Source organism: Dipodomys ordii, unplaced genomic scaffold (assembly GCF_000151885.1).
Source record: "Dipodomys ordii isolate 6190 unplaced genomic scaffold, Dord_2.0 Scaffold111, whole genome shotgun sequence".
NCBI classification, from domain to species: domain Eukaryota; kingdom Metazoa; phylum Chordata; class Mammalia; order Rodentia; family Heteromyidae; genus Dipodomys; species Dipodomys ordii.
This window is the reverse complement of record NW_012267327.1, coordinates 3,371,117-3,389,482: the sequence shown is the minus strand read 5'-3', so window position 1 is coordinate 3,389,482 and position 18,366 is coordinate 3,371,117. Positions and strand designations below refer to the sequence as shown.

At 37.7% G+C, this 18,366-nt stretch overlaps 1 protein-coding gene across 1 annotated transcript in view; it reads left to right on the top strand.

Annotated features, from left to right (window-relative positions):
* The window catches only part of Myh15 (myosin, heavy chain 15), a 111,364-nt gene that overhangs the window by 76,627 nt on the left and 16,371 nt on the right, over positions 1-18,366 (top strand). The window contains exons 29-33 of the mRNA XM_013028522.1: positions 2,105-2,223; positions 5,652-5,848; positions 9,434-9,783; positions 12,470-12,594; positions 15,286-15,401. Of these exons, the coding sequence (XP_012883976.1) occupies positions 2,105-2,223; positions 5,652-5,848; positions 9,434-9,783; positions 12,470-12,594; positions 15,286-15,401 (907 nt within the window). The remainder of the gene's footprint in view (positions 1-2,104; positions 2,224-5,651; positions 5,849-9,433; positions 9,784-12,469; positions 12,595-15,285; positions 15,402-18,366) is intronic.

Sequence of the window (18,366 nt, the reverse complement as noted above, 5' to 3'; positions counted from 1 at the left end):
TATTGTAAGGGTGATATCAAAGGGGTTACAGTTACGTAACTAAGGTAATGAATACATTTCTTGTAGAACATTGTTAGCCCCTCCCTTGTTCTTATCCTGTGAGCTCATTATGCCCTGCTCTCATATTACATGTGCTAAATCATCATTCGACTCTAGGTATGTGTGAAGTAAGGGATTAATTAATCCCAACCTCTTCCTGGATTTACATTTCTTCAGAATCCTTTTAAATATGGTTATGTCAACCACAGATAACTAAAATTGTGCTACAGACTCCCAGTAATCCTCAAAATGCTTTAGGGCTCTATGAGATTAAAAGATATTTTGTTACAATATGTAGCTGCTATTTGTTTTGTGAATTCTTTGTCCATTTATATTCATAGTGCAAAAAAGATTGGCAGTCAAAAGTGCTGAAGCCTATTAATAAGTCCAACCATCAGCACTACACTGTGCTAATTATAACTTTATTCAGTACTCACAGTACTTTATTCAGTACTCAAGTTTTAAAGTCATTTTCACTTAAGAATATTCTTAATGAAGCAGCAAAAATTTCATTATATCTCAAAGCTAAGTATTTATCACTTTAATTTTCTATGCAACTAAAACTATGCATAAAGAACTTTTTGGCTAGGTGCTAGTGGTTTACGCTTATTTATTTTAGCCTAGGTGCTTGTCAGGTGGAGATCAGTTTCTTTCTCTGAAAAATGAGTACTATAATGCCCCTGGCCCATAGAACTAATGAGAATTAAACTAATGCACATAAAGTACCTAAAATATAGAAGCTTCTCAAAAAAATATAGTAGCTTCTGGGAAGGTGGCTGGGAAGTAGCTGGCTGAGACAGTGGCTCAGTGGTAGTGTGCTTGCCTTGCGTGCATGAGGCCCTGGGTTTGATTCCTCAGCACCCCATAAGCAGAAAAAGCCAGAAGTAGTGCTGTGGCTCAAGTGGTAGAGCACTCGCCTTAAGCTGAAGAGCTCAGGGACAGTGCCCAGGCCAAGTTCAAGCCCCATGACTGACAAAAAACAAAAGAAAAAAAAAACCCATTAGCTTCTGTTATTTGTTATCAACACACCCTTTAAAAACTCAATTATAAAATAAGGGCTCTTAAGGAGTACTAGAAAGACTCATTACCATGGTTTTGCTAAAAATAAAAAAATGCATCAAGAAAATATGGTATATATACACATATGGAATTTTATTCATCCATTAGAACGAGTGATATAGTTCCATTTTTAAGGAAATGGAAAGACTTGGAAAAAAATTATATTAAATGAAGTAAGCCAGACCCAAAGAAACATACATTTCATGTCTTCCCTCAATTGTGGTAACTTCAATGAGCCTATAAATCTACAAGTAAACACACTGGATGGGAAAAATGAAAAAAAATGCAGTGAAATAGGATAAATTATACAGGTCTGTATGCATTCACAGACTAAAGAAGGATAGTCTTAGGAGAGGGTCACAAAGGCTCCATAGCTATGTGCATCTAATCATATAAAATAGTATTTATTGCAATGAACTCTGGGAAATAAAAATAAGAGTGTTTTTTCTTTGTTGTTGTTTTTGTTTTCTTCTCCTTTTGTTTTGTTTGTTCATTTATCTGTCCTTGGGAGGGAGGTAGGGACATGGAAATGGTGGAACGAAGGGTGAACAAATGCAGCAGTGATATTCACTAGACACTATCGAAAATGAACTATACAACTTGTGGGTGGGGACTGGAGGGAAAAACTGGGAGAGAAGGAGGGAGGGGTGACATTGTTCAAAAAGAAATATACTCTTTTTTATTGTGAAAATACTGTACAGAGGGGTTACAATTATATGGGCAAGGTGATGAGTACATTTCTTATAAAGCAATGTTGCCTCCTCCTTTGTTTCCCCTTCTCACCCCTTCCCATCTCCCACCCACCCTCCACCCCAGAAATATACTCTTATTTAACTTATGTGACTGTAACCACTCGGTCCCTCGGTGCACCACCTTTACAATAACAATTTAAAAGAATATCCACGTAGGAGAGACTGTGGTTGCTCATAAAGCCAGTAAATTGGTAATTAAGGGATGATCTGAGAAAGATTGGGATTAACTAATTTTGTGATTTTTTTTCCTGTAGGTGAGTACCTAAAGAGATTGGAAGAAAAAGAGATTCTGATAAACCAGCTTTCCAGGGAAAAGAGAAACTGCACTCAGCAAATTGAAGAACTCAGAGGACAGCTACAAGAGGAGACTAGAGTAATGTATCTATTATTTCTCACCAATAACTTGACTGACTGCATGTTAAAAATATAGTGCTTGGTGAGTCAGTCTCAATATCTTTTCCTGTAAAAAAAACAAAGGATAGTGCTATAAATGTGGTAGGAAAAAAACCATCTAGAATTCATATGTTCCAGACAAAACCCTGACAACTGAAAAGTCTTCCAGGATTCAAATAATTTCTGTTGTTTGCCAGATTTAGGGCAAGAAAAGTATATCCTTCCACTGTGCATTGTTACTTGAGCAGGGGCAAAAAGGCCCCTATAAATTTGAATTTTAAATGTTCACCAAGAAGTCTAATTAAACAACAAACTAGAATTAAAAATTATGGCCTGCCTTAGGTCAAGTATTAAATTGTCAATAAACCACAGAAATCAGTCATTTCTTTCTGTGAGACTTAAGTTTGTGTAGGAGACTCTATAGTGACTCAGAAAAGAGATGAAATCATTGAGTCCTGATATATAAAGCCAGGTTTTAGTTCATATTTGAGATATGTGTTGTAATATCCTAACATTCCTCACGTATGCATAATCTTACTGCAAAGGCAATACACCCTAAAGGAAGAGGTATAAAAGACTAACCTGCTGGAAGGGAGATACATTTTTCTTTTTAAAACATCGTCAGTTTATTTCCACTATTCTTCTTATTTTTTATCTTATATATACTGCAAATTTTAATTAGAAAAGCTCTCATATACTACTTATTTACATCTGTACAATCCAATATTATTATTCAATACTTGTCTATAATGTCTCATAATCAAATCACAGTAATTGGTATTTCCAGCTCCTCATGTTATTTTTATGTATTAGGAACTGAATTCTTCTCCTCTACTTCATTTGAGATGTATAATTAATTGTTCTAGGCTATACAGCACCTTAGTGTGCCGTGTAACATTTAAATTACTCTCCTCTCTGAGTTTTACTGTGCACTATCTACCATTTCACTATCTCCATTTGCCCCCTCCCTTTCCTAGCCTCTTCTGACTTTCTTTTTGCTCTCTACTTTTATATAATCCACAATTGAGTTCAATAGTTGAGTGAGAATATGTAATATTTGTCTTTCTGTGCCTAATCCATTTGACTGAACAGGTTCCATTATTAGTGCTGCTGCAAATGAAGTGAATTTCTTTTTTATTTTCAAAAGTATAACTAGATTTTATATATTATTTTATTTTTAAGATATATTTTATTATTATTGTAGAAGTGATAATACAGAAGGGTTATAGTTACGTAAGTCCAGTAATGAGTACATTTCTGTTTTAATCGTGTCATCCCTTCCTTGCTCTCTCCCAGTTTTCCCTTCCATCCCTACTCATGAGTTGTATAGTTGATTTTCTAGTGATGTATTTGTTTGTCCTTTGTCCCACCATTTCTGTGCCCCCCTTCCTTCCCAAAGACAAATAAACTGACAAGATGAAAGGAAAAGACAACAACAAAAAATTTCTTGTTTCCATCTCTTGGAGTTCATTTCGTAAAATACTATTTTATATGATCATATGCACATAGCTGCTTCTACGAATACCCTCCACTCACTATGTGAATGTCTAGAGACCTGTATGTCCCAGTGTATTCTTTTTTTTGGGGGGGGGTCCGGTCGTGGAGCCTGAACTCTGGGCCTGGGCACTGTCCCTCAGCTCTTCAGCTCAAGGCTAGTGCTCTACCACTTGAGCCACAGTGCCAATTCCAGCTGTTTTTTTTCTTTTTGCTTATGTGGTGCTGAGGAATCGAACCCAGGGCCTCATGCATGCAAGGCAAGCGCTTTACCACTGAGCCACCTTCCCAGCCCCCTCTTTTTAGTTTTGTTTTACCATCCAGTATGTTTATTTGTCGACTCACAGGCACATTCTAGTCACAAATGAGGGACACCCTGCAATCTATGTTTCGTTGGTCTGGCTTACTTTTTGATTAATGTAATTTTTTCCAGATCTTTCCATTTTCTTGTGAATTGTACAATATCATTCTTTCAGATGAAAGTGTAAGTTTCCATTCTTTCTAATGAAAGTGTCAAATTCTATTTCTTGACCCAGGCATCCATTGATGGGCATCTGGCTTGATTTCAGATCTTGGCTATGGTAAACAATGCTTCAGTGAACATGGGTTTCCTGGTAGCTTTAGTGTGTCCATATTTGTGGTCTTTTGGATAAATGCCCAAGGGTGGAATTGCTGGGTCATAGGGGAGCTCTATGTTTAATCTTTTGAGAAACCTCCATACTGCTTTCCAGAGTGGTTGAACAAATTTAGATTCACACCAACAGTGTAGTAGAGTTCCCTTTGACCACATCCCCAGTAGCATTTGTTGTTAGTTTTCTTGATAATGGACATTCTAACTGGGGTGAGGTGGAATCTCAATGTTGTTTTGATTTGCATTTCATTTATGTGCCTGATCCATTTCGCTGAACATAATCTCCTCTAGTTGCATTAGTGTTGCTGCAAATGGAGTGAATTTCTTATAGGTAGCATATGGTTAGATCTTTTCTCCTGTGCAGCTTCTCTATATGTCTTTTGATTCAGAAAACTAATCATTTTACATTTAAGGTTGCTATTGATATGTTAACCTATTACTATACATTTTTAAATTGTTTTCTCACTGTTTTGTATGTTTTATCCTTCTATTTCTTTCATGATTGTTTTTTGTTTTGGTGGTTGTAGTGGTAGTGGTAGTGGTGTGTGTGTGTGTGTGTGTGTGTGTGTGTACGATATGCATGTTTTTATGAAGGTAATTGTGTTTCTTTTGGGGGAGAATACCAATGGTGAAATACCTTAATTTTTGCTTATCTAGGATAGTTTTTATTTATCTTCCATTGCTGAATGTTAATTTTCCTGAGTATATAATCTTGGTTGGCATTTTCTTGTCTCTCAAAACTTTATATTCTCATGGATTGTAAAGCTTCTGCCGAGAAATCTATTGCTAGTCTATTTAGCATTTCACCAAATGTTTGATGTTCTACTCTTTCTGTTTTGGGAATTCTCTTTGTTTATCTCTTGGACTTTTAAATTTGATATACTATTCCATATCCTTTGATTCTCCTGGACCTACATGATCGTGATCTTTTCCAAGGCTGGTGAAATTTTCACTTATTATTTTATTTAATAGATTTCCTATGCCCTTTGTCTCTTTTTAATTATTGAATTTTCAAGTTTAATTTTTCTTCTTTGTGTATTGATGTTTCATAAATCTTGGAGAGTTTGTTCATACATGTTATGTTTGGTAGTGATGGAGTTTAAACTCACTGCCTCGTACTCTCTTGGCATACACAAATCCCTTTCTTGATGTCATCTGACTCTGTTTAGGTTGAGCTTGATTTTTATTGGGTGATTCTTAACTCTATTTGAAAAAAAATCACCTCCAAGTGTCTCATTGTTAATTGTAGTGATGTCTTATTTTTAATGTATGTTCCCCTGTAGTCTCAGAGTGCCCTGGCCCATGCCCTGCAGTCAGCAAAGCATGACATTGATCTTCTGCGAGAGCAGTATGAAGAAGAACAGGAGATCAAGGCCAAACTGCACCAGGCCCTATCCAAAGGCAATACTGAAACTGTGCAGTGGAGACTCAAATATGAACATGATGTCATCCAGAGAACTGAAGACTTGGAGGGTGCCAAGTGAGTACACCAAAGCGACTGTTAAGCTGGAGTTGGTAATATACAGGACTGTGAGAATAATGACTATATCTCATGGGAAGTACTTAACAAATCCTTGATAAGTACATGAGGAAGTCTAGAATCAAATCTGAAATATTCAGAAGCATATATACTTATATATACTTAAGGGTCTAATATTTATAATACAAGCCAATTGAGTTTTAAAGGGTTCTTCAGGAAGAGATAGGAGCCTCTTTGTAGTGGTAAAGCAGATTTTTGTTTCCTTGTTGCTGTATTGGTTTTCTGTGCCTTTTTCTTTTTCAAAATTGACTGTAAAGGTGATGAATGAGGGGAGAGTTATAGTTATAGTTACATAAGTAAGGTAATAAGTGCATTTCTTTTTTTAATAAGTTCTTTATTATGAAAATACTGTACAGAGGAGTTACAGTTATATGAGCAAGGTAATGAGTACATTCCTTAGCAACAGCCTCCTCCTTTGTTTTTCCCCTACCATCCCTTCCCTCCCACCTCCACAACTACACTCCCCTGCCACCCAAATTGTAAAGTTCAGTTTTCAACATAGTGTTACTCCTTTCCTAATTTTCTCTCACTTACCCCTCTCCCCTCCCACCTCCCAAGTTGTAAAGGTCATTTCCAACATAATGTCTAGTGAGTATCATTGTTGCATTAGTTCATCCTTTGTCCTTCTGTTTCTGTGATTCCCTTTCCCTTCCACGGATCAGATAAGGTTATATGCAAGACAAAGGGTACAGAAAATTGAAACAGAAAGAAAAAAATAGAAATTATAGCATACAGGACAGAATAAGAGCCTTTTGTTTCTGATTCTTGGAGTTCATTTTTGGAGGTGTCTCTTTGAAACCTGGGCTATCACATAAAGTCCTACAGCAGAATGATTGAGTCTGTTTTATCTGCATGTATCCATAACATCAAAGTCATTGTGCTTCTGGTATAACACTTGTAGACTACTAAGTGCTTTGTGAACATGGGACAGTGGTGGTTGGAAACATGTTACTGTCTGTCATCAAACCTATGAAACAAAAGTGTCTTTGAAAGAAACCATCCCTAGGCCACTCTTACTATTACAATGTCAGTGTTAGCCAATTTCACAAAAACAGCTTTAAAAGTTTTTCAGAACTACAACAGTTTTGAGGACTAGCTGAACCAAGACAGTGTGTTGGAGTGTATAGCATTTATCTTGAGTGATTGTGTATCTTGAGACAAAATGTCAAACTAACCCCAACTTATGACCATTATAGGTTTAGCTCAGAAGAGTAGGTCCTTGGTTTGATAGCTTAGCAAAGACCCAGGGCAGATCAATACATTTCTCTTTAGCTTTGACCAATTATTTTTCAGTTCTTCATCTAAATCTTGCATGGTATTGCTGTGTATTTGCTGAACCACTGTCATGTCCTCTCCCCAAAGGGATATCAAGTGATCTATCTCTGTACTCACAGGAACTTAAAAAGGACTTTAGAATGACAGATACTAAAATGTACCTATACGAGGTATTTTTAGGCAAACTTTGGACCCTAGTATAGTGGCTTTCAACTGAAATGCTTCTGTATATCCAAATCTGTCATTTTGTTTTTGCATAAAGTTTGTTTTCCTTCTAATGACTGAAGATCTAAAATGTCAGTACTTACCTGTCATTCTGCTTGATGGTTTCCATGAGTGCTGGATAGAAAGCAAGGACTGACTATAGACCTCATTATGACTACAAAGATTTGATAGAACCAGCTCTGTTATATGAAATGAATTAATGGGCAAATGTAATAATATTTGGACACTCTTTTTGTTTTCAATGTATTTTAGTATCATATAAAGAAAGCTTTACACTATCATTTTCCCCTTTAAACACCTCAGGGAAGTAGGCAGCTAATACAAAGTGTTTAGAATTCTGTATTTTTCAAGTTGCAGAGTCAAAGGTCCATCTGCTTTCTTTGTGTTTCAGACAGGGGTTCATATGATAAGTTGGTTTAGCAGAATCAAGCTTGCCTAAAACCCAGTGATTGGTTCTGAATTTACATTCCTAAGGATAAGACTTTGATTTCTTAATCTCTCAGACCCTTCACATATTTAAGGCAACAATGTAGGTAAGTTAAGGAGTAAAATAGTAGATGGTGTTGAATATAAAAGGGAGATTTCAGTAAATGAAAATCTAGTCAATATCTAGGTCAATTTACCTAGTTTACCCTGGTATTAGCATTGGAACCCTTGAGTCCTAATGAAACTTCTCCATGCTGGAGAACTAGCTTGGTCAGTTGCCCAAAAGAAAACTCCCATGTTCAGGCATCAATTCACCATTTCTAACACACTTAACAAGCAAGTAGTATAATTGTTTTACCAGACTCCTGTGTTAGGTTAGAATAAACATCAAAATCTCTTCCTGAGAAGTATGAAGCAAAGAAAGAAAATATCCTCAGCCAATGAACAGGACTTTTTTTTTTTGAGCCCAGTGCCTACTTTCCAAGATGCTAAGCTTGAGTATTATAGGATTTAACCAAATGGGTCACTCACCGTAAGCTTATTCTTTGCAGGTAGTTATGTGGTTTACATTAATTCCTGAGGTCCTTTTTCAGTTTTGTAATATCCAGGCAGATAGCTTTTTAAGAATTGCAATGATAGAGTAAGAATGGGATAGCTAGCAACCTTGTAACACATTTCATTCATTAGAATTCCTAAGAGTGCTGTACTGTGATGATGGAGGAGGACGCAATTTCACAAATGGCATAATCTCTCTGTGATCCTACAAGAACACAGTGGGGCCCAAGGACTACTAAGAACAGATATGTTACTGTTATGTGGCCATCATGATGGGGCTGCATCTGGGATATAAACCTAGGGAAAGAAACTGATGTGGAGAAAACATTTGGAGAGAAGAGAGAATTATATTATGTTTCAGAGCCTCATGAGAAAAGGGAGAGAAAATGAAAGTGAAAGCCAAGAAGTTCTTTAGAGAGTAAACATGCCTAAGGATTTTCAAATAGCTTACTATTGAGGAGATATTCAGCAAATCTTATTTTTCCTATTTCTTGAAAAGTTGTCAATAATTATTGACATTTAATGATTGTTTTTTAAAGTTTTTCTTTTCTTTTCTTTTTTTGCCAATGCTGAACTCAGAGCCTGGGCACAGTCCCTGATCTTCTTTTACTCAAGGCTAGCGCTCTACCATTTGAGCCACAGTGCCACTTCTAGCTTTTTTGGGGGCGTATGTGGTACTGAGGAATCAAACCCAGGGCTGCAGGCATGCTAGGCAAGCACTCTACCACTAAGCCACATTCCCAGCTCTGCTGATTAAAGTTTTAAGATACACAACTACATATAGAAATTGAAACTGATCCTGAGTTTTAAGTCTAGATTGACAAAGGATGAGGGAAATAAAATCTATGTGGACAGAGGAGTAAGAAGAGGGGTGGGCAGCAGATAGTTGGGCTGTATTGGTTTCAGGGAAGGCTTGTGCTATTACTGTGAAGCCACCTCAGAGACCATGCTGCTTTGTTTTCAATCATTGTCTTTAATCCATGGCTGCTCTATGAGCTCTATGAGCATTGCTGTTCTCAGGTTCATGGAGTCTCCTCTTCTTAGGAAGAAGCTGGCAATTAGGTTGCAGGAGGCTGCTGAAGCCATGGCCATGGTCCATGCCAGGAATGCCTCCCTGGAGAGGACCAGGCACCAACTGAGGCTCCAGCTTGAGGATGCGCTATCTGACCTGGAGAAGGCGCGCTCTGTGGCAGCTGCACTGGACCAGAAGCAACAGCACACTGACAGTGCCCTGGGTGATTGGAAGCAGAAGGAGGAGGAGTTGCAAGCATTGCTGGCTGCCTCTCAGAAGGAGGCCAGGGCTCTCAACACTGAGATCCTCAAGCTCAGACATGCCTATGAGGAGAGCATCGAGGGCCAGGAGACCCTGAGGAGGGAGAACAAGAATCTGCAAGGTACTCTGGGCTGCATTCACAGCCAAGCAAGAGCAGGAGCTAAGGGGGAACCTCACTGTGTATGAGCCTGCCTTCTGTGGGTAGAAAGGCTAGGCATTTTCCTGTTCCCATCCATATTCTCAAATTTTAATATTTTATGTCGAATATTTTTACTATAAATTTTATTTGTATTAAAGTAAATGGTATATCTTTAACTATAATTCCATATTGTAAAGGCCACCACCCCTGAATTTCTTGTTACCTATAGTTTGGCCAAAATTTCCATATATACGTTTGTTTATATCTTCTACCCAAAATACACATTATCTTAACAGCTTTATTTTCATTTATCAGTCTATTTTATAATTTAGTTATTATTTGGTGGTACTGGGATTGAACTAAAGGCCTCTTATTCACTAGGAAAGAGCTCCTCCTCTTGAGCCAGGCACCAAGATCTGTTGGCTTTTAGCTTATTTTTTTTTTAGATAGTCTTGTGCTTTTGCCCTAGCAAAACAGACTGTGATCCTACTACATCTACCTTTCAGAGTAGATGGGTTACAGATAGGAACAACTATGCCCTAATAATTTTTGAGATAGCGTCTTAATCATTTTTTGCCTGGGTTAGTGTTTATTCACAATCTCTGCCTATTAGATTACAGGGGATTACGGTTATTAACCTATCAGGCCTAGTCCAACAAGTAGTTTTTTAGTGCATATTTTGTTCCAGGTACTATCTATCATCTTATTTTCAATATTAATTGTTTAACACAAACAAGAATTACGATGCTACATTCTTCATTTCTGCAAAATGGATATTGCATTGGGTCACATCAGGTTAAATAACTTGTCTGAATTTATAATTGGTAAGCAGCAGATTTAATAGCTGAGCCCAGCCATCTGGGCTTCAGCAAGTACACACTTAATTGCTTGGCTCTACTACTTTCTCATGCACCTCATTGCATGGTTTTTTTGCTTTTTTTTTTTTTGGTGTGTGTGTATCCATGGAGACCTGCCACATGCTATATAGTGTTTCATAATAAGGATGACCAACACTTATTTAGCTAGACCTTATTCATTTTAGAACTCATTATTCACAATTACAAGAATTGTCTCTTATGCATTCACATGCATATATTTATGCATATGGAAAATGTTTCAGTGAAACAGATACCTAGAAAAGGAATTACTGGGTTTAACAAATGAATTTAAAACTTTGATACACTGCCAAACAGTAATTTAATGAGACTATTTAGACTAGCACCAGTATGAGTTACATGAAAACCTTGTGTTCACTGGAAGCAAATTCATTACTGTTGGAGACATAAATGGAAATTCCTATTTCTGTTGACCTACATTGTCTATGCTTGGCATAGGCTGGACATTTGAGAGGATATATGAGAAAAAGGAGTAGAAAAATTTGCTGCATCCTAACTACCTGGAATGTTCATTGAAACAAATTTTCTGATTCCTTGGTGTGTGGGCTGAGCCTGTAAATTTCTATTTCTAGAAAACCCGTAGTTGAGGCCAATGTTGTTGGTCTTCAGTACGACTTGGGATTTCACCTTTTTTTTTAATTTCAAAATTTGCTGGTAATTTTAAGATATAATCAGAGTTAAGAAAAAGATGTTCTTTGTTTTCCCCTGGGAATGTGTGTTTTGACAGGTGGTGTTAGCAGAGAAGGATCATAACTCACACGAGAAATCTCACCCTGTATGAATGTACGTAATTTAAAAATAATTAATATAATTTATTATACCCCAGGGTCTCAGAACCACAAGAACATGTAAGCTTGAAAAGCTTTCTCCTCACTGCCTGGAGCCTTAGGGTCACAGTTCTATATCACAGCATGCAGATGCTAGAGGTTCCCTTCACAGAGACAAGTATACACTCTAATGTATTGCATAGCAGTACAGTACCAGGTGGTTGAGTTTGTTACTTACTCTGTCAAAACCTTGTATTTATAGAAGGCTAGCAGGAAATGTCATGGACCTGAGCTAAAGACTATATATATATTTTTTTTTTTTGGAGGGGGCGGTCGTGGGGCCTGAACTCTGGGCCTGGGTGCTGTCCCTCAGCTCTTCAGCGCAAGGCTAGCACTCTACCACTTGAGCCAAAGCGCCACTTCTGGCTTTTTTTCTGCTTATGTGGTGCTGAGGAATCGAACCCAGGGCCTCAAGCATGCAAGGCAAGTGCTCAACCACTGAGCTACCTTCCCAGCCCAATACTATATTTTTCTTGAGGCACTTCTGTTTAGGCTATCTGGGGTCATGCCTGGGCAGCTGACAGTGACTTGCCTTGGGCTTTGTTTCCATCACAGTGTCAAGTGTGGCTGACACAATGGCAGCCACTGGTGTTGACAGTTAAGCATGCTGCTGAAGTACAGGGATTCTGTGTATCTGTGACTGAGAGGACCTCCCTGTTGAACAGGCAGAGCCCTGAACAAGCAAACCACGGTGTGAAGTTACACACAAAACTCTAGCAGCCCCATCCTCATCAACTCTTGTGACAGCTTTCAAACAGATGGCGAAAAAAAAATCTGTTGAAGAGAAAACTTGTAAAAATGCATCAGGTCCTCTGTAGGATATGGGCGGTTCTGCCATCAGGCGCATCGTCTAGCAGGTCTTTAAGAACAGTGTGCTGTGCTTAGCATCGTGGGTTTGAAATGCAGCCCTTTCACTAAGCTAGCTGCTCTCTCCTCTCTCTCCAGAACAGCTCGCAGGTCTCACAAACCAAGTTAAAGAAGTGACCAAGGACTTATCCAAAATGGAGAAAGTCAAGAAACTGATTGAACAAGAGAAAATTGAAGCCCAGGTCATCTTGGAAGAAACAGAGGTCTGACCATTGGGAAGGAGAGAAAGCTTTCCTCATTAGGTTCTGCAGAAGATCTACACTCTAGTAAAAATAGCTGCAACCACACCCTAACATTCATTCAAGTGATTACTCCAGGCTGGGCATCAAACACAAGGCTTGATAGACATTGCTTGATGTAGTCGCCCCAGAAACTATTCCCTCCCTTCACAAAGGAAGAAGTTGAGGCTAAAAAAGAGGATAATCACCAGTGATTGCAAATCTTTTGATTGTAGTGAACACAAAACCTATGACTATATTATTCACTTATTTATCCCCCGTGCCTAGGAGCCTTACTACTTAAAACCTGGCGTGGTGCTTGTACATCACCTGGGAGCTTGTGAGAAATTCACATTCCCAATCTCTGCTGGTTCTGTTGAACCAAGGTCTTCATTTAAACAAGTTCACCTGGGGTTTCCTATGGGACCTTAACACTGAGGAGCACTGGCCTTGAGTGTTGTTGGCCTATGAGAGGGGGTTGGTAAATAATTGCCAAAGTTGAAAGAATAAGTATTCTCAGAGCTAAATATTTAAACAGTTTGTAAAAAGCAAACAAACAAAAAGACCGGTTCTTCCCCACCCCCTTACCAAACAACTTTTTGTCAAATGAAATTCCAAGCAGAGTTCTCAAGATGACCTTGTTTCTTCAAGGTCATCGAAGTGTAGATTATCTTACAGAAGTATTTTTAGTGTTATGGATTCAAAGTTCAGGAAAAGCCTCTGACTATTTTCCTACCTGTGTGCTAGTGATTGAAATGGCTCTGAAGATGACCTTATGCCAAAGAGGTGAACCTGGAAAGGAATTTCTCCTGCTAGTCTGTAGGTGGTTAACCAGCCTCCATAGCCCGCTTTGTCCCAGTTGAACCTCATGTTCTTGATTTAACACGTGAATGACTATCCAGAAACATTGAAATCTAGTCTGTGTCTGTACACCAATCAGTAGCAAAAATTAGTTTTGAAGGGCAAGGTGGCAAGGTTTAGACAAGCACCATTTAAAATCATAGTAATGGAAAACAAGCCCCAAAGACTGCTCTGTACAAATTAGTCATCAGCATGCCACTATGAGAAATTGTAAGGTGGCTGTGTCCACATTATGTTGTCTACTTAGACAGTCTTTGTTCTATTATGAATAGGCATTTTTTGAGATCTGGTACATTTTATGCAGAATCCCTTCAATTACCAATGTGGTGTCCTGTGCAAGTCTGGTTTTAGTACAGTTGGTGAACTTTGTTTCATTTACTTGTCTTTGGCTCTCAGTCATCTGGCTACAGGTCTCCATGTAAACTAAAACAAATCACTTTTATAGTATAGATTTAAATATGACCAATGGATAACTCTAGTCCTGCATAAAGTTTAAGTCAGCCCACAGTATACAAAAATATAATTGTATATTAATCAAACTAGCCAAAGGTGGGAATGACATTAGAGCAGTGGATCACATACCATCTAGTACCACCAGATGGCAGTATATTCTACTAGCCTTTACTGAAGTTCTGTCTTCAGCCTGGTCATAAACTTGGACATGTATTTGTAATATTCACTTACTTCCTTTCTAGGTAAGCCTTTATGAAACACTGTATCTCACTTAAAATATATATATATATGCTCAAATTATTCCAGTTCACCCTCTCCAAAGATTCACTTTCTAAGTGACTTCTAGAGAGTTAGAGATGGCAGTTTCCCCTGGAGGAAGTATACGATTCCCTTTGACAAAATTGCTATGCAAACATTTGCTTTGGGTTTATATTGACACAAGTGTGGGAGAGCAGCAAAGGAGGCCTTATCAAAATTCCTGAATATATTACATGTTATTTGAACATTGTTACTCAGTTCTTTTTTTAACTTTTTGATAAGTGTTAAACATTACCCTGAGAAGGTTATAAGAGGTAACTAATCACTTGAATCACTCTTATGTCCTTTATCATCAGTGGCCTTTAAGTGCTTTTGTTGTTCTTGTTTGCTTTTGATTTCTTCTTTTATACATGCTGTCTTTGGAATTGGTTTAAAGACTATCAAACTTACACTTTTAAAATTGAATCATCTTTAGACAATCTCTGGAAATAATTCCATGGTATCTATTTACATACTCCAAGGTTCAGAGGACTTTCTTGACTGTTAAAGCAATACATTTATATAATAGTAATAATGAAGATGATAGTGGCTCACTAATATTGTGTGAGATGGTTCCTAAATCTGTTTATTTGTTCATTATATAATTGTATTTGAGTACTAAGCTTAGCTTGCTCAATTGTTGCTTGCTCTCAGTGCACTGAACTTTTCTATCATTCTAGGATGTACAGAATTAAGTAAAGTATTCCAGATAAGAGTTAACACCTTCTGTGCTCTAGGTTTACTTTTGTTGATTAACCCCAAAGATGAAATATATTAGAAAACTTCAAGAGCAATAAATGATGACACTGAAAATCACAGAAAAAATTGTAATTTTCTGCCACTCACAATTGTAGCTCTAGAGTTTCAGCTAAAAGATCAATGCATGACAAAGGAAATCAATCACTTGTTTTTCATTCTTTCCAATTTTAGAGGCCTGATTTGAAACTAAACCCTCCTAGAAACTCTAATAAGAGTTATATTAGTGATACATATTTTGAAGAAAAGAAATAAAACTTTTTGTCCAACTGAGTATTCATCAAATGCTTTTTTATTTTTTCACTTTAGGGAGCTCTGGAACGGAATGAAAGCAAGATTGTTCGTTTCCAGCTTGAACTCTTGGAAGCTAAAGAAGAACTTGAAAGAAAGCTTTCAGAGAAAGAAGAAGAAATAGAAAATTTTAGGTATGTAAGATTATGTGGGTGAGCAACTGTTACATGGTTCAGAACCATGGGCGTACAGGGGGAGGGGCATGCGTGCTGGCCTTATGCCTTGATCTCAGGGTGTGAGTGTTGTCCCTGAGTCTTTATGCTCAAGGCTAATGCCCTACCCCTTGAGCCACAGTGCCATTTCCAGCCTCTTGGTGATTAATTTGAGATAAGAATCTCATGGACTTTACTGACTAGTCTGTCTTTAAACCATGATCCTCAGATCTCAGCCTTCTGAATGAGTAGGATTATAAGTGTGAGCCTCCAGCTCCTGGCAAGGTTCAGAATTTTTGAATGAACAATATTCATTATATTTTGGTACTGATGACTCTTGCAGGAACATTTCCTCCAAAATATGGTCTAACTCTATGAAAGAATTTTCAAGTACATATGCCACTATATTTTGTAAAGGAATTCCTATATACAATAGTTGCCAATTTTTGTGGTTTTTTATATACTCAATCACTTTGGTCTTATATGAGACCAAAGATAACATAGCAGTACACCCTACAATTACATATAGAAGGACGGGGTATCCTGTCCAGGTCTATACACTGCAATAAATTGTTTTCTTAAACTTTCAGCAAACACACTGATAATGCCAGAGAGAGAGATGTACATGTTCCCCCAGGTGTTTATTTGGCAAGGGCAGTAAGTCTTTGTTGAAACCATTGAGTTTTAATTGTTAGAAAAGTGAATTAGAGAGAACTCCTGGCTTAGATCTTTCGTTAACTTTGTTATAGCAAGCTGTGACTGGAAGATTCCACTTCTTAGTTTCCAGGGATGTGAAGGGGAGAAACACGGCCCCACATGTCACAGAAGATAGATCACAGATACAATTGTAAACAGATGGAATTAATGATGATTGTATGAGCTAGCTGGTGAGTTTCTTTAAGTCAAAGCTACATTTTTGGATATTCTAAACTGTTTATATTCTGACCAAGGAGAAAAATCATGTTTCCTCAATATGGATAAGCAATATCATAACAGAAAAAAGTAGCTTAATGAACGATTGGTTTGAAATTAGGAAGTTTTCAATGTTTTAAGCTTTTGTCCGGATTTTAAAATTTTATTTCTCCTCTCAATTTATATTTGTTTAACAAACAACAAACAGAACAAAAGAATGTCTTACAAAGCTGCCATTGGACTTCATTGCTTCGTTTTTCTTTAAAAAATATACTAGAGGGAGTTTTCATTTTCTTCATATTGCATAAAATGTGTTGATCATGTAGCAGGCATTCTCCAGGCCTATGTCATTTCCATTCCTCTTAAACAATAGCACATATTACTGGTCCATAGGCACCCATGCAATTTCATAGACAACATTGGAAACATTCTGTTTGCTGCAGTAGAATGAATTTCTGTACTGAGGATTTTGACTATCAAGCCAGGATGCTTTGGACTTTCTGTGTAGGGAGAGTTGACTATGGGGAAATGAGAATTTCCCCACTGGAAGAGAGAAAACATTTTAAAGCATCTGTGCTGTTTTGTATGAGTGTCCCTCTAGTAGTTTGCAAAGACTATCATCACAAAATGCAGAGGCTGGGTGCTTGTTCAAACTCATTTTCTTGTAGTTCTGAAGACTACAAATCTGAAAGGAGGGAGTTGTTAGATTTGATTTCTCCTGAGGCTTCTGTCTTTGGCTGTCAGAAAGACAGCTGCCTTCTTGATGTGTCCCTATGTGATCTTTCATCTATGGTGCCTTTCTCCTTTTATGAGGATACCAGAGTTATTCAGTCAGTGTCCTACCCACGCTGTCTAATTTTATCTCAGTTACCCTTTCAAAGGCTCCTCATAAGATCCTGTCTCCAAATACAGTCACATTCTGAGGTACTGTGTTTGAGGCTTCAATATATGAATTTGGGAGATACATAATTTAGCCCTTAACAGTCCCATTTAACTTTATATAATTCTATATAATTACTGGATTATGTAAATTATAATTTACATATAAATTATAAATTTTATATTATTATATAAATGTATTATAAATTATATAGTATATATCATAAATATATATAATAAATTATATATAAATATATAGAGAGAGACCTATAGGACTGTACTCTGAGAGGTAAACAAAGGCCCAGTGCCTAAGGATAGGTAAGAAAACCTGTGGGGTCTCATGAGATGAGGTTGACAGAGGGGTGATGCTAACCCTGGACTACAGAGCCAGATGACTTATTTCTCATGCATTTAAGTCCCCTTCCTGAGTCCCCTTCCTCCATAAGAGAAACGTGGTCATCAAAAGTAAGCTCCACTTAGACCTAAGGGGGAATTCCGACCAGATGCCTATTTGCCTGCAACCTGAGTAGGTCACCTCAAATGTCTGAATAAGGCTCCACGACAATTCAATGTGAAATCCATTCCTGACCCAATAGATACACATTTTTCTCTATTTGTTCTGACAAAACTCTGTGAAGAAGAAAGGGAGAACTTCTCCCTCCTGTCTCCTATCTTATCTATCCAGCACCAGGGTCTTGTTTGATGAGTGTTTCTGAAAGAGTTAAATTGTCCTGATGGAAAACAACCCAATCCTGGGAAATTAAGTCAATATAAATTAATTTTTGCCCAAATCAGAGTTCAGTATGAATCGAGATGGAAAATGAGTCATTCTTCAGAGTCATTCCAGAAGTCAGGTTCTTTACCTTTGGTGCAGGAACACATAGAAAAAAATTCAAGCTTGGCATCAGTAAGTTATGCCTGCACAAGAGGTTTAACTATCTGTACAGGAGGCGGAGACTTGAGGATCACAGTTCAAAGACAGCCTGAGAAGAAAAGTCTACAGGACTCAAATTAAGCAACGAAAAAGCTGGGCTGGGCTCAAGTGTAAAGCACCAGCTGTGAACAAACAAAACCAAGCAAAAGAACAAAGCCATGAATTCAAGCCACGCACACACACACACACACACACACACACACACACACACACACACACACA